At 57.7% G+C, this 23,540-nt stretch overlaps 1 protein-coding gene across 1 annotated transcript in view; it reads left to right on the top strand.

Annotated features, from left to right (window-relative positions):
• The window catches only part of SDK1 (sidekick cell adhesion molecule 1), a 561,603-nt gene that overhangs the window by 472,894 nt on the left and 65,169 nt on the right, over positions 1-23,540 (top strand). The window contains exons 29-33 of the mRNA XM_029945757.1: positions 1-99; positions 12,721-12,915; positions 14,118-14,319; positions 20,527-20,630; positions 22,799-22,869. Of these exons, the coding sequence (XP_029801617.1) occupies positions 1-99; positions 12,721-12,915; positions 14,118-14,319; positions 20,527-20,630; positions 22,799-22,869 (671 nt within the window). The remainder of the gene's footprint in view (positions 100-12,720; positions 12,916-14,117; positions 14,320-20,526; positions 20,631-22,798; positions 22,870-23,540) is intronic.

The raw sequence follows: 23,540 nt of genomic DNA, 5'->3' as shown, positions 1-23,540 counted from the left end.
CCCCAGGCCCGCCCGTGAGGCTTGTGTTTCCGGAAGTGAGACTCACGTCCGTGCGGATCGTGTGGCAGCCGCCGGAGGAGCCCAACGGCATCATTCTGGGTAAGGGAGCGGCCGCGGTGTGCCAGGTCACAGCTCAGAGGGAAACAGCCCTTAGACTGATCGCGTGTGTTTTTACTGAACGTCAGAGAGATTGGGGGCAGAAAACAACCAAGTTCTGCCCACCGCAGCTAAGCGTTTCCGGTGCCCAGACAGCTGCTCTGTGCGGGGTGCGCCGACGGCCCCTTGCAGATTAAAACGTGCGTGCTGTTAACCCAGCGTCTCTTCCGTGTGTCCGCGGTTCACGCGCTCCCGTCTGCAGTTGGCCTTCTCCTTCAGCTCTGAAGTCACGGGGCTGTTTCCATGTGTGTCTGCGAAACAACAAGCTCAGTTTTCATGGCAGCTGGAGGCCGGGCCGTCGCTCCCAGATTCCAGGAAACGGCCCTGCTACAGGGCCTGCACCTGATCCTCTTAGGAAGTTTCCGGAGTGAATTGTGTGTGCCCTGAGTTCCCGGAAAGTTGTCTACTTTTAACTTTCATTCAGGGGGGCAACTTGGATAGCATTGATGAAAAGCCTTAATTTTTCCTAGTGCCCCAAAGGTGGCAAGTTTTATTTTTAAAAAATCATCAGTGTATTTATTCACACTCTCACCATGACAGGTTGAGGGCCTCCTATATGCCCGGCATCGTGGGCCTGGTGGGCAGTAAGGAGTGAATGAGACCCACCCGTCCTCGAGATGCCAGCTGCCTAGGGTAGCACCAGGGACGGGCCCATGTGCAGTGAACATGATAAGTGACGTGACAGAGATTTGAGAAAAGCCCCCATAAGCACGACCCCGGGCAGAGGGGCTCCTGGCAGAAGCATGGCCGCTTCGGGGCTGGGTCTTGTAGAGAAGTGGCTTCCAAGCCCTGGAGGGCAGGAAGGGGGGCGTCCGCTCAGCCGGACAGGATGCCAGGTGCCTAGGGGAGTGTAGACAGACCCAGGCCTGGGGATGTGGGCCAGGCCAGGGACTCTGGGGATGGCTGGCCACACCATGCAGGGGGCACTTGTTGGGCTCAATGCATGAAATGTGGCATCGAAATGCACGGTATGTTCTCCCGACCCAGGCCAGCCCTCTGACAGGTGTGTCCCTAATCCCAACGTGCAGTACACCCCCAAGTGTGTCAGCTGGTGTGCTGGGTGGTCAGATTGTAAACCTGACCTTACAGACAGGTAGTCAAATTCACCTGCTTCTGACATTAGGATTCTAAGATTTGGTTCAGAGAAAGATTTCACTTCATTAAAACACTTTTTGTTTTGTTCTGAGCCGAGGGTAGTAGGGACTCCCCGGGGACCTGGAGCAGTGTCACAGCCAGTCTTTTCGGTCATAACTAACCAGAGAGGCCAATATTTGTTGACCCCTTGTCTCATGACGCCAGGGCCTGGGGCGGACCTCAGTCGTCTCCTCAGTCTCACTCTGCCTTGTGCAGGGCCCAGAGTCACAGGGTGGGGCATCTTGCTGTGAGCACGCTAGTTCTGAATCGGGGGACCTTGGTTCTTCCTACTCAAATCACAGCGAGTGGACGAAGCAGCCCTGGTTGAAGTGTGTATTTCGGATCTTGTCCAGACGAGACGGGAACTCAGCCACCTGTTGGGCCCTGTGCCTCGAGCTCCAAACCTGGGGCGGGGGATGATCTGCGGGGCTGATGGCTACGGAAGAGGCTTTCTGGAACCCTCCACATGGCACCCAGACTGCTCCCTCTTCTGGATGCAGCAAGACTATATACCCAGGGGACCGCCCCCAGCCTGCTGTGAGACAGGAAACATGTCTGGAGCACAAAGTGTGAAATCTGGCCTGTCACAGTAACCAGAGTCTCCAAGAGGCAGAGTGTCCCCCCACCTGCTGGGGGAGGGAGGCCCCAGCCCGCCCTGCCCTGGGCCTGGCAGCCTCCTCGGCCCTCTGCCCGCAGTCTGATCCTGTGGCTGGTGCTGATTCGGTGCCCACCTTGGCGCTCGCTGCAGCCATCCTGGGCTGATCAGAATCATTGTGAGAGAAGGACCCCCAGGAGCGGAAGGCAAGGCAAGGGAGTGCGTCGTGTGTGTGTGTGTGTGTGTGTGTGTGTGTGTGTGTGTGTGTCTCTGAGGCGCACAGACATGCACACTTGGGTTTTGTAGCTACGGCTCTGAACTGCTCACCCAAGCTCCTCCTTGGGGAGGTTCAGGCCTCCGCCAGCACCAACCCACCGTGCCTACGGGGCCTCTGCCAGGGAAGACCCCTGCCCCTTCTCTGACTTCACCGTCACATTCGGTGTCACCCGTACCTGCACGCTCTCCATGCCCATCCCTGCCTTCCTGCGCCAGCCATTACCCCACGAGTCTCACCATCCAAACGTAAAATCTTATCACTTATTTCTAAGGGTCTCTCTAATGTCCGTTCCTCTGAGTGGAAGAGCACTTGGAAAGGGAGCATTCTGACCATCATGGAATAGCATTTTACGTTATTCAGATTGGGAGCCATAGAAAGCATGGTAACCCCCAGGCGGGGCAGAGATGTGGGGGAGCACACACACTCGCGCTCTTGTTCAGGGTGTGAACTGGCACGGCCTCTCCAGGGAAGCATCTGGTAACACCTTGGCGAGGTGAGCATGCCTGCCCTCGGCCTCCCGGGAGCCATCAGGTCGTGACGCCTCATACCTGGACCCAAGGAAACCCAGCCAGGGACGCCCCTGGCTTTGAATATCACGTTAAATATCAGGAGAAACGAGAACCAGACACCCAGCGTCCACGAGTAAGCCCACAGAAAAGTGTACTGCCCACACACAGAGACTGCAGCTGCAGTGACAATGGTGAACGAAGGTACACAAGTCAACACAAGTGAGTCTCACAAACATCTGTGCGGGGAACAAACAAGTTGCAGAAGGATATATGCAGCTGGAGGATGTTTCTGTACCTTTAAAAACGCTGTAAGCGTTACTATCTGCCATTCACGGGCAGACACGTCTGGAAAGTGTGGACACGTAGTCGGAAATATACCGACCGAGAGAGGGTGTTACTCTGGGGAAGAGGATCCAGTAGGGCCACCAGATGCCTTCGACTCTTTCCATCTCCTGTGTTATATGAAAATAAAACAAACAGGCACCTGGGTGGCTCAGTTGGTTGAACATCCCGCTTCGGCTCAGGTCATGATCTCTCAGTTTGTAGGTTTGAGCCCCGCGTCGGGCTCTGTGCTGACAGCTCGGAGCCTGGAGCCTCCTTCAGATTCTGTGTCTCCCTCTCTCTCTGATCCTCCCCTGCTCACGCTGACTTTCTCTCTGTCAAAAATAAAGAAAACAAAGAAAAAAAGAAAACAAACAAAAATAGTCCAACTTGCCAAGACTCTCCATGTTGGTTCAGTTGGTGTGATGAATATAGGGTGTCTTCTGTGTAGCGTTCCCAGTATTTTCTGTATGCTTGAAAGAGTTATGATAAAAAACGACAACTAGAAAATAAAAAATGACACATTCACTATAAACTTTTTTTAAAAAACAACAGAAAATTTAAAAAAGGAACAGGAAGAAAATGAGAATTGCCCATAGTTCTGCCACCCAAATGTCACGTTAGTATTTTCTTTCTTCCAATCACTGTTCTAATATTTTTATTATGAAGTAGTTCACGCTTACATGGGGCGTTTCCGTCATGACGGCCCAGTCAGGTGGCGAGCCCCCCAGGCCCCTGTGGCATTTTGTGCTTACTTTCACAGTAGTTTCCCCGCATGTTTTCCCAGAGTGGAAGGTAAGCCTAAAAATCTAATGTGAGCTGGGTGTTTGTAGATTTCACAGACACTCCCATGACACGTTTCTCCACAACTTTGCTCTCTCCTCCCCACGTCACGATGCAGTGGCTGTCCACACGTGGGCACAGCAGCTCACCCGGCCGTCCCCCACCCCGGCACGATCGCCGCTCCCCCAGCACATCGGCAACACACAGACCCAGTGCTCCCCTCCCCGGCACACCCCCGGGAACGGGCCACAGCTCTGCACGAGGACGCCAAGGACGCCAGGCCCTTCTCCTCGGCGGTGGTGCCCCTCTGTCCTCCCACCAGCATGTGTGAGCAGGCCCGCCGCTTTACACATCTGTGCCGATGCTCGAGAGGCTCAGAATCTGGGTATTTTGGCATTCTGGAAGGCTTTAAGTGGTGTCTCGTTGTGGTTTTATGTTGGATTTCCCCAATGGCTTCCCTAGCGCCAGATGGCGTGTACCCATCCTTGCTGGTCTGTCGGCTTCTCCTATTTCCTTTTCCGTCTTTGTCATTTCTCCTTCTCACATGCCAGTTCAGCCATTCACGTAGAAGGTTTCCTTTTCCTGAAGTCATGTTTATCAGTTTGAATGTCTTCACCGGAAGGTTTTTCAGGACATCTGGTCGACCACCCTGCCGAAGGCAGACGCTCACCCTCTGCTCCAGTACTGCTGGGAAGTCTGCAGCGAGAATGCGCCTACTCAGATAACGGATAATGTGACATTTAAATGCAGATACAATGCAACTGAAGATTTTAAAAATATGGATCATCTCCCAAATTGTGCGATCATAAATAATAGGTACAACTAACATCTTTAGAGGTGAATGTTCACATTGTTTCTGATGATCTCCCAGGGTACGGGCTTAGAGGCAGAATGATTAGGAGAAGGTGCTAGAACATCTCTAATGCTCTTCACCTGTGCTTCACGCTGTCCATCAGCACTCCTGACCAGGGCACCCATGTCACTCCACCCTCCCTAGTGTCGACATTGATGTTTTCATATCTTGGCCAGTTTAATAGCTAACATATAATAGTTATATGGGGGTCATTTTCAAAGTTTATTAGTTGTCAGGGTTTGCATTTTTTTCTTCCTTTTGGGAATTCCCAGCTTATGTTCTGTGCCGGTTTCCTGGGGCTCCCATCAAGAGCCACAGAACAACAGAAATCTATTTTCCATCAGCTCGGGAGGCTGGAAGTGAGAGACCCAGGCGTGGGCAGGGCTGCTGGGTCCTGGAGCCTCTCTCCTGGGCATGCAGATGGCGTCCCTTCCCGTGTCCTCACCTGGCAGTCCCCTTGACCCCTTCTTATAAGAGCCCCAGTCACTCCAGATTAGAGCCCACCCTCGTGACCTCATTTTACCTTAATCCTCTCTTTTGAGGATCCTCAAAAATAAAGTAAAATTAATTAAATTAAAATAAAATAATAAAAAACAATGACCCTGTACTCAAATACAACACATTGGAGGTGCTCAGGGTTAGGATGGTAACCTAAGAATTTGGGGGGGGTGCAATTCAGCCCCTAACACACCCTTTGACCATTTTTCTCTGTGGGTTTAACCCTCCCCTCACTGGCCTTTCCGTGCCTTACTCGTTGGTGGCATCTAAGTACCAAGTGGCCAGCAAGAGCCCAGACCCTAAAGTCGAGTCTGGGTTGGAGGCCTGACTCTGCTGTGTTAGTGCCATGACACGGGGTCAGGACAACGTGACCTGGCAAATACCAGTCCTCCAACGATAGATATTAACTGTAACATACATCATAAAAGTTTCCCCCTTTTAACTTGGGGCTCAGAGATATTCCCATAGACCATAAACGTATGCATCTTCGAGTCGTCTGCCATTTCCATGGAGGGTGAAGCAGGTGCTGTCACATGGCCCCATGGGCTGGGGTCAGGTGCACGTGGTCCCCCTCAGGGCCATCATCTCTCCATCTGTCCCTCACTCTGAGTGCTGAACCCTTTCTCCACCCAGAACTTGCAGCAGCACCATGTGAAATCAGCTCTGGAAGTGCTCCCTGGTCACCATGTCCACCGGGGACATGGGGCACATGGGAGGGGTGACACAGCTCGGCCTCTCCAGGCTGCAGAGGGCAAGACCCAGCGAGAGGAAAGACCGAACAGCCATGCAACCTCACCAGTCTCTCGGGATCTGACACAGCCAGCTGTTTTCTGGAAGCTTCTCAGACAGCCCCAGGCGGCCGTGACTCACCCTCTCCTGTGTGCCCAGCCGGCTGTGTCTGCACCACAAAGTCAGGGATCACAGGCTGCCTGCTTTACTCCCCCTGTGTGGCAGTCACTGCACTCCAGACAGGCCAAGTGGCGGTGTGGGCAAGCCTGCACACGTTACTGAGCCTGTGTGTGCCTCAGTTTCCCATCCTTCCAAAGGGAATAACACTCACCCTTATAGCGTTGAATGAGTTGTGTATGGAGAACTTAGGACAACGCTTGCTGTGCAGTAAGCGCCGGAGGAATGTCAGCTCGCCTGCATGGCTATTTAGTGTTTCGTTCTGTCTCCTGGACCAGAGAACATCTCCTTGTCGCCCCTGCCGTCACCCAGTGCCGGCACCCGCCTGGTGCTCGCCATGGGGCAGCACGTCACTTGCTCTCCTCTGCCCCGGGTGGTAGAGCAGAGGTCTCCCGCTGGCCAGGCAGGGAGAAGATCCCAGAAAGGCAGGTTAGAGCCGAGTTATAAGATGCCCCTAATTTACATTCAGAAGTGGGGATTGTGACCCGGAGGCCCTGGGGGCAGGGGGTCACTAACAATCACAAAAATCCAGGTAAGGAGAGGGAAGTATTCAAAGGCTTTGAGCATCCCAACCACAGCAAAGGAGATGCACAGGCGATGCCTCGTCCCCCGGCGATGCAGGAGAACCCCACATTCGAGCCCCTCTGTTGAAATGGCCATTAGCAGTAATGGTAGCAAATGGGATCTGGGCCTCCTGTCACCCGGGTATCATTCCGGGTGGCACACCACATCCCGACACTGTGGGGAAGACGGGAAAACAGTTCCTCAAGGCTCCGAGTGGCGTTCGTGGGAGGGGAAGGGAACTTTCCGCAGGCCTGGTGCCCAGAGACCCAGAATCGAGCAGTGCTCCAGCTCGGGCGGCATGGTCCTCCCACTAAAGAGCCTCCTCTGCCACCCGTGCGCTGGTAATCTGTATCCAAACATGTTCCTGCATTTCTAAAAACGATTAACAGCGAGAAACACCACCGGGTGCCTACAGGGAAAAACACTTGCTTATTTGTGTAAATATTTTACCATGGAGAGCTTTTAGCATTCAGAGCCTGCCTTCAGGGGCTGCAGTGGGGGCCACGCTGAGACGGCCACCCTCCCTCGCTGGCTCCATGCCCCTGGAAATGCCATGAAGCTCCTGTGGCTCGTGTGCTCTTTAAACCCACACGGGTGTGCGCCCCGCCTGCCACACCGCACCCTCCCCACCTCCACCTGCCTACTGAGGGCCTAACATTTACCTTCAGCTTATTACAGCAGGGCGTACAGGGGCTCTTCTCAGAGGAGCGCCCGTGAATATAATCCATGTTTGCAAATACCGAGTTTTGATCCACTGTTGCATTTGTCTGCCCCCAGCCCTCACGCAGAGAAGCCATTAAACCAACAGGCCACACGGCGTCTGGGCAGGGTGCCCCCGTGGGCCATTCTGTGCTGTGGGTCGTCTAACCAAGCAGTGGGTGCTGGCGGGGGCCATCACCACTCACCCACCAGCAGGCGCCGACAAGGGAGTCAGCCGCACGGGGCCCGCCAGAGCATCGGGCCCAAGGATGTGTCGCTGAGCAGGCAACTCTCAGACTGGGGCCTTGCACTTGCCCGGGAAGCCTGTGACCACCAGCCACGTGGCACACAAGTCCCTCAAAAGGCTCCAGGTGTCGGCCTGCCGTCACTGCATCCGAGCGAGGCCGCCAACCGCCCCCCCCCCGCCACCCGAGGCTCCCAGCGACCGCAGCATCTCAGAACCCCCTTGCATCTCATGACGCTGACGCTTCTAGAACTTGTCTTGAGCTTGAGACACACACCCTTTTCTGGCTGTGATTTTCCAGATGTGCGTTGTTTTCTCTGCCACGTGGGCTATTCAGAGACCCCCTATGCATCCCTCACGCCGCAGTTCTAATCTCAACCTTGGGCCAGTGTGCCCGTAGTTGGCCTTGCTCCTCTGGAGTGCCTGTATTGTTTTTCACCCATCACCTTAAAAATCAGACTTGATTCAGGCTGCATTTCACTCCTACTATTGATCCAGCGTCTCCATTCTTTTCCCCACACCCACTGCAGCCTCTGCCTTCCCGTGGCTGACATCCAACCCGCTAATATCTCTGCAACTATAATTACCGAACCAGCCTTTTCCGCCAGCACGGTCTCTCATTTCTCTCCACAAACGCAAGAACCGGGGCTCAGCCGCTTCCTCTCGCCGTTTCCGCCCAGAAGGCTCCTTTCTAGTGTCCGTGGAGTCCAGGGCGTGCTCAAAGCACGACGATGTAATTTAAAGGTGTCCGTCTTCATGTTCCCCAGGCCACGGAATGGGGACGACGAGGTATGAGCCCGATTGTGGGCGAATACCAGGGAGGTACGGATGTGACCCCCGGCCGGGGCGGGGCTGTCCCCCAGTGACCCGCGCAAGAGCTGGGTCGCGGACGGGAAGACGAACCCGCGAGTCCTGCGGTTGCGCACAGATGACACTGCCTTGCAGTCCACACTCCATGCTGCCGCGTCGGCACCACGGCGGCGGGCAGGGGGCGACAATTAAATGGACGTAAGACAATTGAACAGGAGGGACGCCTGGGTGGCTCTGTTGGTTAATCATCTGACCGACCCAGGTCATGATCTCACAGTTTGTGAGTTCTGGCCCCACGTCGGGCTCTGTGCTGACAGCTCAGAGCCTGGAGCTGCTTCGGATTCTGGGTCTCCCTCTCCCAGCCCTTCCCCGGCTCGTGCTCTGTCTTTGTCTCTCTCAAAATGGTAAATAAAACATTAAAATAATTTTTTTTAAAGACAGAAGGGAAACAAACAAACTTAATTTTGTGTGTCTATGACCCTCAAAGATCGGAGGCTCAAATGTGACCAAAGCAGGCAGCTTTTAATGCCTTTGAGACAAAGAAACAATAAATGTATGAAGACTTGACAGGACCATGGGGTTTGGGTTTGGGGTAGTAAGTCAGTGAAGAAGTAGCAAGATTTAGTCGCACGGCCCTCTCGGGCCTAGACGGCCACACCTGGGACCTCAGGGGACCTGTCTTCCTCCTCGTGCAGCAAGGCCACCTTTCACGTGGGAGACTTCTCTCCTGCTCTCAGGGGGACAGAGAAGCGTCACAGTGTCCTTCTTGCAATGGCTATTTCTTAAGTAACTTTAATGCAAAATAATTAGTATGTGAAAATGGCACGTTTGGGGGTGGCCTGTGCCGGCCTGCCGCGGCGGCTGGAGTTGAGGAGCTGGGAGTCGCGCTGGGGCCGAAGCCTGGCTCAGGGCCCCCCCGACATCTGAGATGACAAATGCAGCATCAAGGCCACTGCTGCAGGTGCCTTCGGTCCTGGGCTCTGGGGGGCGGGGCCTGGGGAGCCTCCTAAGACGTGCGTGTCTGTGGCCGGGGGTCTGCCCGCTGATACAGATGTGGGGAGAGCGTGTGTGAGCGGGTCATTCCTTCCTCTCCCTGCTCCCTGGGGTCCTGCCTGTGTTCTCACACGGCCAGGACAAAACCTGTGTGACTCATCCCACATAGTCACCCCGCGTCTCCCTGGACAGGGGGTTAATGCAAAGTTCTCTTCTCTTTCTTTGAGGGGGGCTGGTGTCTCTTCATCACCAGCCATGCTGTTTGAGTGGCTGAACTCACTGACACCGGGCCCTGCCTCTGCCGGCGTGGCCTCTGCTTCATTGCACAGTTCAGTTCGTCTTCGAAAGAGACCTTTCTTTCCTTAGTTTCTGTCTCTCGGTTAGGAAGATGCGTACGTTAATGACATTGGTCAGGTGCTTTTTGCGCCGGGCACAGACTGACTCTCTTCACCCATAGTTCCGACAGACATCCCGATGGCATAAAAATAATAACACAACTCATAAAAGCCGGAGGGGGACATACCGAGGTTAGAGGTACTGTAAGAGCACTGATTTACATGATGTTGATAGCAGTGGGCAAGTGTCGAGAGATGAAGTTGAGAGTTAATAGTTCAGATAACAGAGATAGGAACGTATTTACGAGTTGAAAGAAGTGACCAGAAGAGGCCTAACAGCGGTGCTGTAACACCGTTTGCAGGGAGGGGTCCGTGGGCCTGGGAAGAACCAGGGACTGACCTTGCGGAAATCATGACCATCGAGGGTGGAACATGGTGAGCGTCAGGCATGAGTGTTAGAAGAACCACAAACAGACGATAAAACTTTGGGAGGACCAGACCTCTGCCAGCAAGTGCCAAGTGCAGAGGTGCCACCGAGGAAGGCCCAGTGTGCGGCAGGATGCTGTCTCATCAGTGGGCACGGGCCTCTCTTCACGGATGTCCTAGTGCCTCTGGGCTCTCAGACTCTCACCAGGAAGATGCCCGAGGAGCCAGTGGCGGGATCTGGCCAGCCGCGGCCTGGGTGTGGGGAGGCTGTCTCCAAACTACTTCCTTGCCCTCCTGGGTTATTGCTGAGCTCTGTGGTTATAATACAATCCAAGGAGTAATGACACAACATTTCAATCTAACATTTTAATGCCATCATTAAAAAAAAGGGGGGGGCCAGCTTAATGCTAGGGGTTTTCCAAGATGAATGTTAATTCCAGGACACAGGGACAAGTTCCACCCAGAAGACCACCAGCCAGAGATGCGGGCCCTGGGTGCACGGTCCCAGGCCCAGGACGCAGGGGCAGTTGGATGAGGGAGGGGCCATGCTCAGCGCCCACTCTGTGCCTGGCTCCGTACAGAGTGCGCACCACACGGCGACCTGGACAGGCACCCCTCACTTGGCCTAACAGACTGAGACCCAGAGAGGCCACAGTCACACAGCACAGAATTCCCAGCACTTGGACCGCAGCCCAGGCAGTGCGCTCCCACAGCAGGAGCCTGGCACGCTGCACCACGCTGTTTTCCCCTGGGGATAGGCTCGTGCGCTGCCGGCACTCATGGTCTAGAGTCGCCATGATTTGGCAAGGGGACACTCTGCCTTTGCTGGAAGATTGGGGTGAAGGTTTTCTAGTCGCAGGAGCAGAATATGACTCAGTGCAAAGTGTGGGGTTTGGAGCCAGACAGACTCAGGGCTCCAGTCCCAGCTCCTCTGGTTACTTGCTGTGTGACCTCAGGCAGACCACTCACCCACTCTGAGCCATACTGCTTCATGGCCAAGTGAGGATACATAGGCTACCTGTTGTGGCCGTGGTGCAGGCCCGGAAGGTCAGCAGGAGAGCCCCATGAGGGGGTTGCGGTGCCCACAGTGTCCTCTCCCTCAGGACACTAGGTGCAAAGGAGGCTCTGAAGGCTCGGGACTAGGCTCCCGAGGCACATGAACGCCTACACTGGGCAAGGTTAAGAAAGGTGGGAGCACGGTGGGGTTAAGAGCCACTCGGCCTCGCTGGGCTGCCAGTCGTTGGTCCCTGAATGGGAAAGGACAGGTTTCCAGCAGGACACCCTGGCCCAATGCCACCTGGGGCACCAGGGACAGCTGGCCGTCATGGTGAGGAGAAGGAACCATCGGGGGCAGAGCCGCAGCCGTGACAGTCAGTCAGGGGCCCAAGCTCCGGGCCCTGCGGACACCAGGCCTGTGGATGGCCGTCATGTGGAAAGGCAGGGCGTGTTGTCCCCCAGTGTGTGTGCTGATGAGGGTGGCCAGCAGTGGGAGGGGCGCCGTCTGGCTAATCACTTGGAGTTGAGAGGCTGCGTATGTGGGTGCACAGAAGACGGAGCACAGAGCCCGGAAGGCACTAGTGAGCTCCGTTGTCTGCGGAGCCAAAGAAGGTGCGAGAAGGACGAAAAAGGAGGAAGGGTATTTCTCGCGGAGAGGCGGGCCGGCTCTGGAAGTACCCAGCCTTGTCGCTACCCCCAGGACTGACGGGGCTCGGGTGGGGCTCTGCTGCCCTGCCCCCCGTCCAGGAGGGCACCACTGTGTGGATGCCACCACACCCGCCGGCCAGTCCTGGTGTTCACCAGCGCAGACACGCCACCACCTGTGGCGAAGAGAAGGTGGGGTGCGGTGGGTGCCGGCTGGGGGTGACGGGGGCGCTGCCACTTCAGACGCATGGGAGGCGTCCTGGCGCAGCCTGGTCGGGACGTTTGATCATTAATGAAGTCGGATCGACCATAATCTCTTGATGACCAGGAATTTGAGGAGACGTTCAGAGCCACTGAAGCCCCCTGAACTGATCACACACACCCTGCTGCCTCCCTGACACAAGGGGGTTATGTGCAATGGTGCCCCCAGCCCGCGAGGTGGGGTTGCTGGGGCTTCCTGGGGCGGGGGGCACAGAGGAGGTGTGGGGGGCGCGGAGGAGGTACAGGGGGCGCAGTGGAGGCACGGGAGGCACAGAGGAGGCACAGGGGGTGCAGAGGAGGCATGGGGGGGCACAGAGGAAGCACGGGCGGCAGGAGGTGGAACTTCACTGGGACCAGCATCCACTCAAAGCGCTGGGATCCATGGGCAGGCAACAGGAAGGGTCAGGAGTATCAGATCTGGGAAGGGCACATTTGAAAGAACTTTCTAGGAGGAGGCAGGGCCCTTGGCCCTGCGAGGGAAGGGGCAAGTTGTGGAGGGCTGAAGAGGAATGAGGGTCAGCGTGCCCAGCGTTCAGGGGCTCCCATCCATCACCGAGGCTGTGGCACCCTCCCGATGGGCACTGCATCCACCTGTCAGATGCTGGCTAAGGAGGAAGGAAGCGGAAGAAGCAAAGCAGGGTGATGGAAGGTGGCGGGAAAGCGGGGTCCCTGCGGGCTGGCGTGACTGATGGGTGTCCTTTTGCCCCGCCCACAGGCTACCAGATCGCCTACCGCCTGGCCAGCAGCAGCCCCAACACATTCACCACAGTGGAGGTGGGTGCCACGGTGAGGCAGTTCACGGCCACGGAGCTGGCCCCGGAGTCAGCCTACATCTTCAGGCTGTCGGCCAAGACGAGGCAGGGCTGGGGGGAGCCGCTGGAGGCCACCGTCATCACCACTGAGAAGAGAGGTAAGACCTGCGGCCCAAATCCACCGTCGTGGGGCTGCAACAGGGAGAGACGGCCCTGGGTGGGGCCGTGAACTTGCTGGGTCCACACTTCCCACGCATTTAGCAGATAGGCTTCAGTGTCCCAGCTTTAGAGAGAGAGATACAGCTCAGAGACGTTGTTTAACTGGCCCAGGGATGCACTGAGACAGGTGCCCTTCAGGGGATGGGTGTTCCTCAGGAGACGAGTGTCCCTCAGGAGGAACCCTGGTCCACAGTGGAGCTGCTGGTGCTGGGAGACATGTGCCTGCATTCCAGCCGCACCTCAACCCCCCAGCCCCTCCTGCCTCACCCCAGCCCGCACCCTGAACCCCTGCACCACCTGCCTCACCCACACCCCAGCCCAAGCTCTGACCCCTGCACCAACCTGCCTGGGGCCCACAGAGCTTAGGGCATTTCCTCCAGGGCCCACAGCTTCCCCCACCCCCCACCCCCCACCCCTACACTCTGGCTCAGAGAGAGGGGGCCCAGCAGAGCATTGCCATTGGCCACTGGCAGTATGCAGGGCTGTCACTCAAGGGCAGGGAGCAGGGAGCCCTGGGTGGGGGAGGACCCGGGCAGCCCCAGCTCGAGCCCTGAGACAGGACTGCTGACCAGCTAAGACAAAAGAGCACCTCCAGGCCGTCGCCACAGGGCCCTCGGTCAGTCGTTGCTTTCTTACCCACACACATTTTCATCCAAATCGATAATTTTCGTGATAAACAATTGTACAATCATTCCTCCCTCCATGGAGTTACCCTGATGGAATCAATGGGTGAGGAGGCGCGGGACGGTACCGATCTGCACTCTGATGCGGGGTCCCTGTCGCCACCTCATGGGGCCGCGGTGACAGACCCGGGAGGGGCTGAGCGGATGACGCGGCGTGTCAGGCTCGGGTCAGCTTCCTCCCAACAGACGCACCGAGCCCGAGATCAGAGGGGCCTGGAGGTGCTCACAAGAGCCCAGGGGTCATTCGGAGGTGGTTGTGTGGGGGCACGTGTGGGCTCGCCTCTGTCTGTCCGTCCATCTCTGCACCACGTTCCAGGAGCAAACCGGGGTCTCCAGCCGCATCCCGAATCATCTCAGTGCTGTGTCATCTCGTGGACAGCCGAGTCCCTTGACCTCATGGGACCTTCCTGGAGAAGCACCCTCTCATGTGCCCCTGCTCTGTTCTCTTTGGGTTGCAGAGCGGCCGGCGCCCCCCAGAGAGCTCCTGGTGCCCCAGGCAGAAGTGACTGCACGCAGCCTCCGGCTCCAGTGGGTCCCGGGCAGCGACGGGGCCTCCCCCATCCGCTACTTCACCGTACAGGTGCGAGAGCTGCCAGGCGGACCGTGGCAGACCTTCTCCTCGTCCGTCAGCCACGAGGCCACAGCCTGCACTGTCGACAGGTACCCCCCAGGGAACGGGGCCCTGCTCCCGCCTCTGCTCCTGACGCACGCCCCCTCACCTGGGACCAGGATGCCGTGTCCTGGAGCCCACTCAGGTCTCTGCCCGGGTCTGGCTGTCCACGCGTGCCCTGCACAGGCTGTGTGCAAGCCCAGGCCCCACATGGATGCGGCACTGATGACAGGGACCGTGAGCCCGGAAGTGTGGCCCCCGCTCTGTATCCCCGAAGAGGCAGGTGTGGAGGAGGGGAGGCATGGGGAAGGGGTGCCTCGGGCAGGGAAAGCTGCTTTGTGCTCCCTCTCCTAGCCTGCAGGGCAGATCGCTCCCACCCCTGTCGTCAGGCTCTTGATGGCCGATCTGGGGCTTGGGAGGCGCATCCCCCTCATGCCGTGAGCACCCAGCTCTATCCAGTTCCAAAGGAGCCACCAGGCACAGGGGTGGGGAACAGCGCAACCGCCGCGGCTCAGTCCTGGCACCCACGGCCTCGTTTGGGACCCTTCTCACACTCCCAACCCCTCTACAGTGAGGCAGGAGGGCTGCCCCCTCCACAGTGGGAGACCAGGGCACCCCCTCTACCTCTGGGGACCAGGGCACCCTCTCTGTGGTGGGAGATGAAGGCTCTGGAACCGTCTCGTTGTAGAACCCTCGGTTCTCAGCAGTGAGCTCAGGCCCCATGTCCCCACTGTGGGGCCTGGGCTGCGCAGCTCACGCCACCCTGTGCAAGCCCTGGGCTTCTCCAGGCACAGGCCTGTCCAGGGAGCCCACCCGGTACCTTCCTTGGCCGCCTCCTCTGGCCTCGACCATGGTCACTTCCCACGAAGCTCACGGCCAGCTGTAGGGGGGCCACTGAGGAGCACATGCCGCTGGCCCGAGGGATCCGGGAGCCTGGCCAGCACGTTCGGGAGGCCGAGATGATGTTTCCGAGGCCAATCACTGCTCAGACCCAGCCCCACGTCCTCAGCGCCCCCGCGGCCCCGTTCCAGGTGCTGTGCTGGGATATGCCGCACACGTTTCTCATCAAACCCGTGCACTGGGGGAGACCGCCGTCCCCATTCTACAGATGAGAGCGAGGTCAAAAGAGTCATTCTATCCTGCAGCCCCAGCACCCGCCCGGCGTCCGTGGTGGGCCGAGCCTGAGCCGAGGGAAAGCAGCCAGGATGGAAGTACAGGGGCAGTGCAGGCTGCGGGGGCGCCATGGGGGCCGGAGCGTGGCTATATCTCTGCCTCCAGCCTGCGGTAACAGCAAGGTCTAGAGGGAAGGGCTGGATGAGCAAGCCCGTGACCGGGGCCCCGTGTGTGGCACAGGTGGGTGTGGTCAGCACCGGGGCATCACAGGAAGGCAGAGACTGTGAGGCCGCAGCTGGCCAGGCGCAGGCGCCACGTGGGCAGTCTCGGACGGCTCCTCCGCGTCCCCTCCCACGTTGTCGCATGGCCAGCAGGCGGCACACGGCTCCTGACAGCGCTGGGCCCGGGGCGGTGGTGGGCCGCCCAGGGCGGCTGCGCGTCCAGCGTGTGTTGTCACCGCACATCCGTGAGCCACCCTGAGCAGGTGGCATGGGTCTCCCAGCATCCCTGTCATGGCTCCCAGACCTAAGGTCCCCTTTGCAGGTGGACATCGGGGTAGGTGACGTTCTGAGAAGGCAGGCAGCTCGTCCACCCACAGCTCCAGCCTCCTAGGACCCAAAAGATACTCGTGGCCCTGTGACCCTCGTCCCATGATGCAGGAAGCCCCAGAACCGTCTGAAAGCAAAGGATAAACGGTCCCCAGTACAAGTGGTGTTTCCAGCAGGGCCTGAGACCCCCACCTGGTGCCCCACGGGAGGGTCTGCCGTGGCTCGGATGTGCACGCTCCAGAGCAGTGCTCAGAAAACTGGATGCAGTTATAGCTGTGATGATCTTTTCACCGCAGGAAGAGGAGGCTGGAGGGGCATGTCTGTGCTCACCTCTGTGAGCTGGTCTGAAGGCTGCCCAGCCGTCCACGCCCCTGTGGGGTCTTCCTCACTGCTGTTCCGACCAGGGCCGCTGTCACCCGCACACTGGACAGCACCCAGTCCTTCCCAAAGCTCTGCCGGCACCAGTAGCAGGCTCGCAGATGTGCACACCAGACTTGGCAGATGAGCAAGGGGAGGTGGGGACGCCTCACGTCACAAGTGAGCTTCACGGCTGGGGGGACACAGGCCCTCGGGGCCTTGCAGCTCCCATGCCCCAGCGCCCCAAGCTCATGGCCACAGGCCGTCCTGCTGGTTCACGAGGCTCTGCGGTTGGTGAAGAGTCCTAGCATTATCACTGACACGGAGCCCTGGGCCGTCCGGTAGCGCCAGGGCCTTGGGGAGTTCCACCACACAAGCTGGTTTAGCCTCGCATCCTCATATGTGAAAGACAGATATGGAGGGATGACCTCGCTGGCTTTTTTGGCTCCATGAGCCCAAGGTGTGCCTCCATTAGTCCCCAGCAGCCCCCCTCTGTCCCCAACTTCTGCCAGCACTCCACTTACCCTTTGAGCGACAGCCACAGAACCCAGGGGTACAGCTCTCAGCCCCTCAGAGGACAGCATCCTACTGACCCCCAGAGCCCCGAGTCCCCCCGCTGTGGCATGACCCCAAGGGGCAGGGGCGGTGGGGGGGGCGGCGCGGGGAGCGAGCCCAGCTTGCTTCATAAACCACACTGTGCTGCCCTGGGTGCTCAGCATATATAGGATGTGCTTGTGGGGAAAAATACCTGCGCCGCCTTGCGTGAGGACCCCCAAGAAAGGGGGGAACGTAAAATCCAGAGACCTTTTCTGTTGCGGAGGCTCCTGAAATCCAGCAGACCAATTGTGTGCAGGGAGCTTCGTGTTGGAGAGGAGGGGTCCGTGTTTCCAGACAGACAGTTTGACTTGCCGCGGGACACGCTGTCATCAGCCCTGAGGGCCCCCTCCTCCCGTCAGCAGAAGCTCGCCACTGGCCCACTTCCGGGAGGAGCGGAGCTCTGTGTGGCCCATGGCACCCATGCTCATAGCTACGTTTTCCTTCCTTTTTTTACATTCTTTTGACATTTTGCTTTTGCCGAGTGCATGAAATCTGCTAATGACCAGAAGACATAAAAGTTGCAACAGAAATTCTAAGCAAGAAGTTTAACAGTCTGCAGCGAGGGGCTGTCCCCAGGGGGCGTGAGTCTGCAGCAGGGGGGAGGCGCTGGGCTGAGGGACCTGTCCTGTCGGCTCCTGGTGGTTGGGTTAGGTGCCGCCCACAGAAACGCCATTCCGTCCAGGAAGAGAAGGTCTGCGAGCCCAGAGCCACATGGACATTCAGGTCATCACTAGGGTGGGACAGTGGCACTGTGGGCTCAGGCGATGGCTGTGCGCCAGTGATAATGGGTCCTGCTACACCTCTGCACATCCCCACGGGGACACGGTGGACCCATTGCAAACTACCACGGCCAGAGGGGATTACAGTGTGAAACAACAGCAATTCAGCTGAAGTTCTCTGCGCTCTTCATTTCCTTCTTCTGTGTGATCTTTAAAAATAAAGCCACGTGAGAAGTCAGGTAAATTTGGCCAAGGATGTTATCCAAGGGCTTCAATATTCCTTGCTCTCTGTGATGCAAATCATGAGTTCTTAATAGATATTCTCAGTACCTTACAGGTGAATAAATAAATACAGAAAGGCGGTGGGAGGTGGCTTCTAAAATCATCAGGATTTGTGCTTTCTTATTACAACCGAAGTGGATGAATGAATCTCAGGAGCTCCTTCTATTCATGAGATGCTGCCTCCAGGTCCGTGGGAGGAACATAGACTGTAACCTGTGTCCACCTACCCCCACCCGAGCGCTTGGGCTGTGGAGCCAAGCTCGGACACGAGGATAGTGACACAACACTGGACCAGCACAGGCTGGCTTCCCAAGTGTGCTTGCTTCCTGCGAGCTTGGGCGGTGAGGGTCCTTGCAGAGGCGAGGGGAGCTGGGCAAGCGTGCAGAGAATGCAGCTGAGCCCTGGAACCGGGAGAGGGGACTCAGTGACTGTTGTCACCTCTCATTGGGCTCCCTTCTCTGTGCCGAGTCTGTCTGGGCCTGTTTCTAGGACACCAGGCGGGCTTCCTACCGGGAGCAGAGGGTGAGGTCCTGTGGCCCCCGAGGCAGCTAATCGGTCCTGGGAATGACCTCGGTCTGGGAACGACCTCGGTCTGGGAACAGGCCTCACTGGGAACTGCGTTAATGCAGGCAGTGCACCTGCGCCATTGACTGCAGGTGGACACTCCCAGCGGCTGACAGGCCCATACCGCGCACCTGCCCTGTTCTCCGGGCTCCCCAGGGGTTGGGGGGAAAACCTCGGCACTTGGCCTTGAATTCTGAAAGCGTTAGAGAGCAGTGAGGTCCTGCATCTGAAGGGATCGGCAGCGTGTCCGACACCTGTGCTAAATATAAGCTGCTGCATAAACATAGGCACTGTGTTTGGGGACAGGAGTCATTTCTGGCGCCCCTACTGTGTGCCAGACGCCGTGTTTTCTGTTACACGCGTCCTATCATTCAACCCTCCCAGACACTGTGGAGATAACGATTTCATCCCATTCATTCACTCATTTATAGACGGTCACCGAGCATCTCCTAGGTGCCAGGCTTTGATCTTGGTGCCAAGGGCACAGCAGGAAACAAGGCCAGCTTGGTCCCTGTCCCCACGGAGCCCTGAAGGTGGAGGAGGCAGACAGTTGTCACAGAAGTGAATGGTGAATTATGGATCATGGTGGAGGAGATGAGACAGACGGGCTCAGAGCGCAGTGGGACAGGCCGTTCCTGCAGCCGTGGATGCTGGTCCCCCAGGGCAGTGGTGATGGGGAGAACAGCCTGTGTTTAGTGAGCAGGCGCTGGGTGCCAGAGTCCCTTCCACGTGCTCCCCGAGTGTGATCCACATACCCACCTCACGGCCTCTGCCCAAGGTTACAGTGGGGTAGCGTGTACGCAATTTCCAGAGTGCACGCTCCTGGCACCTGGCCCTGCACTGCCCTCTAATCTGCACATGGGGCCTCAGGTGGGCAAGGCAGGACACAGGAGGAGAGCATGGGGTTGTCACCAGAAAGGAATGAAGTAGCTCCCAGGAAGCTAGGAAGAACAAACAGAAAGTTATTTTATTGTAACTGAATAAAGGAGATCTTCCGCCTTAGGAAAAGATCATTCTTAGGGTGGCGTTTTAGAAGCACCTCCGGGACAGCCGGGGTCACAGCAGGGTCCCCCGCCATGGCTTCTCCAACTGTGGAACCAGGGCGCAGAGGCCGGGAGGCAGGCCTGCAGCCGTGGACGAGCCGTAGCAGGGCAAGGCTGCTGTGGGACAGGAGGGGCCGAGTCCAGGGTCACTCTGCTCTCCTGACCTGGGACACAGACCCGAGAACATCCAGAGGGGCAAGCCAGCCAGGGACCGGATGAAGACGGTGTCTTCTGCATAGACATTTGTCAGGAGTCCTAGTCTTGGACAGAGCTCAGCACACCAGCCCCATCACACACAACTGCGCCATGTGGGGAGGAAAGAAAGAAAGGAAGATGGATGGACAGAGCAGGTGGTCCAGAAGTGGCAGCGAGCAGTGTGCCGTAAATCCTTGCCCACCGGCGGGAGGGGACATTTCCTCCAGGGACAGTTGGCATTTTCTTGGTCTTAGGTATGGTGGACCGGGTAGCAAGACCTTCTCCGACCCTGGCCCAGCCATTTACAGCCCATTTACAGTGGGCAACGGACTTATTGGGACTGGGCCTCTATTTTCTCATCCCTGAAATGGGCACTACCGTGCATGTGCCCCGCAGGGCTGCCGTGCAGTTACCCAGAGCAGCACCAGTGCAGCGTCGGGCTACATACACAGGGATGAGGGGTGGGGAGGGGGGCCTGGCCAGCACGGACCTGCAAAGGGACTGCTCATGGGTGAGCAAGGATGGAGCCGTCCGGTTTCACATTCTGAGGGGTGTGAGGGACGTGGTTGTGAGCTCCTCCTGAGGAGCGGAGCAGTGATTTGCTGCAGGAGAGGCTCTAATTATGGGAGGTGATGGTTCCTCCCCCAGGAGCCCAGAGCAAAACTGCCTCCCCCATCCCCCAGTCCAGGAAGGTCCACGATCCCCTCCATCTGGAAATCCCTCCCAGGCAGGCAGAGCTGGCCCCTCCTGGCAGGACCCGTTCCCTGGTGCAGCTCACTATGGGCACTCGGGGTGGGCAAAGACCAAGGGCTCAGGACTCAGCCTGCTTTGTGTTTCAGGCTGAGGCCCTTCACCTCCTACAAACTGCGCCTGAAAGCCACCAATGACATTGGGGACAGTGACTTCAGCGCAGAGACGGACGCGGTCACCACACTGCAGGACGGTGAGCCATCTGGGACCCCGGCAGGAGCGCACACACCCCCCCTTCCCGGCTGCCGCCTCTGGACCTCCAGACAAGGGCTTGCAGAGCGAGGCCCGGCTTTCATCCGGAGCCAGGAAGGGGTGGCCCGCGGCGGGGAGGGCTGCGGCGGCCAGCAGTGGATTTTACTTAGTAGCAGGCAGCTCCCAGCTCTCCGCACAGCCTGTGGCCATGAAGCTGACTTCAAGGGCTTCCAAATGGAACGGGGGTTTCTTTGATTGGCTTCCAAACCTCTTCGCTCCATTAGTATCCCAGAAATTGAATAATTTATAGAGCCATTAAAAATAAATGTCAAAGGGTAGCTGGGTTTTCAGAGGTTCCCCCGTTTTTTCCTCATCCACAAGCCACTCCACAGTCTTGCCATTGGACAGAAGCACGAGTGAGTGATGGAGGGGAGGTCCCCTAAAAGCTCCAGGTGGTCTTTGCCCACCCCTCCCACCTCAGAGGGACAGACCTGCAGGGCTGGTGTGGTTCTGTGTGCAGATCCCATCAGGCCCCTCTGGGCCGGAGCAGCAGAGGCGGTCAGGCCCACTTTCACTGCAGCCCTGACCCCTGGCTGCACGCCTGAGCCCCCGGTTCACCCAGCAGCAACACTGGGTACTAATTCCCTGGGTTTCCATCCTCCTCTTTTATAACCGGGGAGCTTAGCTTCACCTGCGTGCGGCCTCAGGTGCCCTGCACGACCTGCAGAGGAGTCCAGAGGTCCCTTCCAGCAGCCTGCGTCAAGTCAGGCCCCTCCAGAAACTGTGGTCTTCTCTGTGGCTCGTGGTTTAATCTTACTTTTAACACGACTCAGGTACTGTTGGAAACTAAGCATTAATTCTTGGGGAAAAGAAACAAAAAGAGCAAGCTGATTTTTGTCTCGAGTCTCAGGAAATTGCAAGCCAGGGAGCGGGACCCGAGGCCTTGCTTTGCCCTTACAGGGCTCAGTCAGAACTGGCTTGTTTTGAAAAGAAGAAAAAAAAAATTCAAGGGCCTCTCCAGGCTCCCAAAGGCCCTTCTTTATCCTTTGATATTTAAATTACTTCTTCTGATGCACCTCTCTGGTTATCTTCTCTTCTGAGATTTGCAATTTCTTTTTGCAGTTGATTCGCATTGTGTGTGCAGTGTATTCACAGATCACCTGAGACTGGCTTGGGGAGCCCGGGCTGGACCTGGGGGGGCTTTCAGTGTGTGGATCATTTGCTGATAAACATGTTCTTATCATGGGACCAGGATGTTGAGACCCCTCCCCTGGAATTGTGATCCAGTGCAATCCAGAAAGCTGGATAAGGGCCCACTGTTGACTTAAGGCAGACCAGCAAGAGGCCAGAGAGCAGGGGGGAGGAGCTTCTGGAAGGCAGGATGGGGGGCTGGAGGTGTGGCTCATGTCCCAGGTAGGGGTGGCCCGGCAGGGGCAGAGGGGACTCCCAGAGCAGGTGACCTGGGGACCCAGTCTTGGCTAGTCACATGGAGACTGGGTGGGAAGAACAGCCTAAATCATTCCACTCAGTGACCATTTGTGGACACTGGACACACGGCCTCGGGATCTCACAGCGCTGGCTGTGGCGGATGGCTGAAGGGCTCTAGTTCCTGGTGTGCAGGGCCACATCCACAGGCAGAGTGAACACTGACTTCGTCCCTCCAGAGAACAGGGCAGAGCCACCACCAAGGCTCAGCAGTCAGTGCCCCTCTGTGACAGTCACATTCATGTGCGAGTGCAAAAGCCCCCTGGCCGGGCTTGATCTTTCGTCCTGTTCAGAGCTGCTCTGACCTATAAACCTCAAAAAAATGCCTCTCTCCAAGAGAGGTTGTGGGGGCCCCAGAGAGGATGTGCAACTAGCAGCAAGCCCCCCTCCCTGCTCCGGGCAGGATTCCCAGGGAAGAGCCACACGAGCGCTGGGTCCCCATGCAGGTCCACCTGGGGAGTGAGGGCCGGGCACTGTCCAGTCACCCCCATCAGGATTGGCCCCTTTCATCTGGGTGGGCAGGTGGGGAACGGGCTTTGCGGTTGGTCAGGGACGGGAGGGAGGTGGGGCCACTGGTGGCCCGCAGCCCCGTGTCCCCACCAGCACCAGGAGAGGGCTGCCTCTGGACCGGAGGCCAAATACAGCTGCATGGCTGATCTTCGCCTTCTTCTCTCTGGATTCCAGTTCCAGGAGAGCCTCCCAGCTCCGTCTCCGTGACGCCGCACACCACCTCCTCCGTCCTGATCCAGTGGCGGGTAAGGGCCTGGGAGTCACGAGGTGTTTCCTAAACCACCATCAGAGGCCGGGCCCTGTGTCAGTCTGAGGGTCGGTCTCGGGTCAGAGGAAGCAGCCTGGTCTGTGTGGGGACAGGGCCGGAGTGCATGGGGCTCCCTGATGGCCATGCGTGTGGGAACGAGCTTGAACTCAGCTCACCGGGGAGGGCCTGCAGGACGGCGGGCGGAATGTTCCAGGCCCTGGAGAAGGGTGGCCCAGTGAGGCCTCCGTGGTACGTACAGAACTGGGTGGCATCCTACAGGGCAGTGAAACTGTAGCCTGTGGAGGTGCCTTTTCTCTGAGAATCATTTGCAACCAGACAAAACACCCTCGGGGAGTGCTCCCTACTCCCAGGTCCGAATCCTCAGTGAACAGTGAGTCAGATGAAGGCATGTCACCCTAGACGATCACATAATCCTGGTGGGCCACTAAGCAACTCTGTCATAGGACGTCAAAACCACACTCTGCTCTTTCTTTACCAAATTGGAACATTTCGGAACTTTTGCTAACAATGTCGTGCGTTGAGGACAAGAAGAGAGGGGCAGAACTGCCAGGGAAGGGCCTGCCCTGTCCCAGGGGAAGCCCAGCTGAGGGGCCAACCTGGTCTGAGGGAGAGGGCTCAGCCAGGTCGGGGGGCGGGGGCTACTGGGGA

Source organism: Suricata suricatta, chromosome 8 (assembly GCF_006229205.1).
Source record: "Suricata suricatta isolate VVHF042 chromosome 8, meerkat_22Aug2017_6uvM2_HiC, whole genome shotgun sequence".
NCBI classification, from domain to species: Eukaryota; Metazoa; Chordata; class Mammalia; order Carnivora; family Herpestidae; genus Suricata; species Suricata suricatta.
The sequence above is the reverse complement of the archived record's forward strand: the minus strand, read 5'-3'. Positions and strand labels throughout refer to the sequence as shown.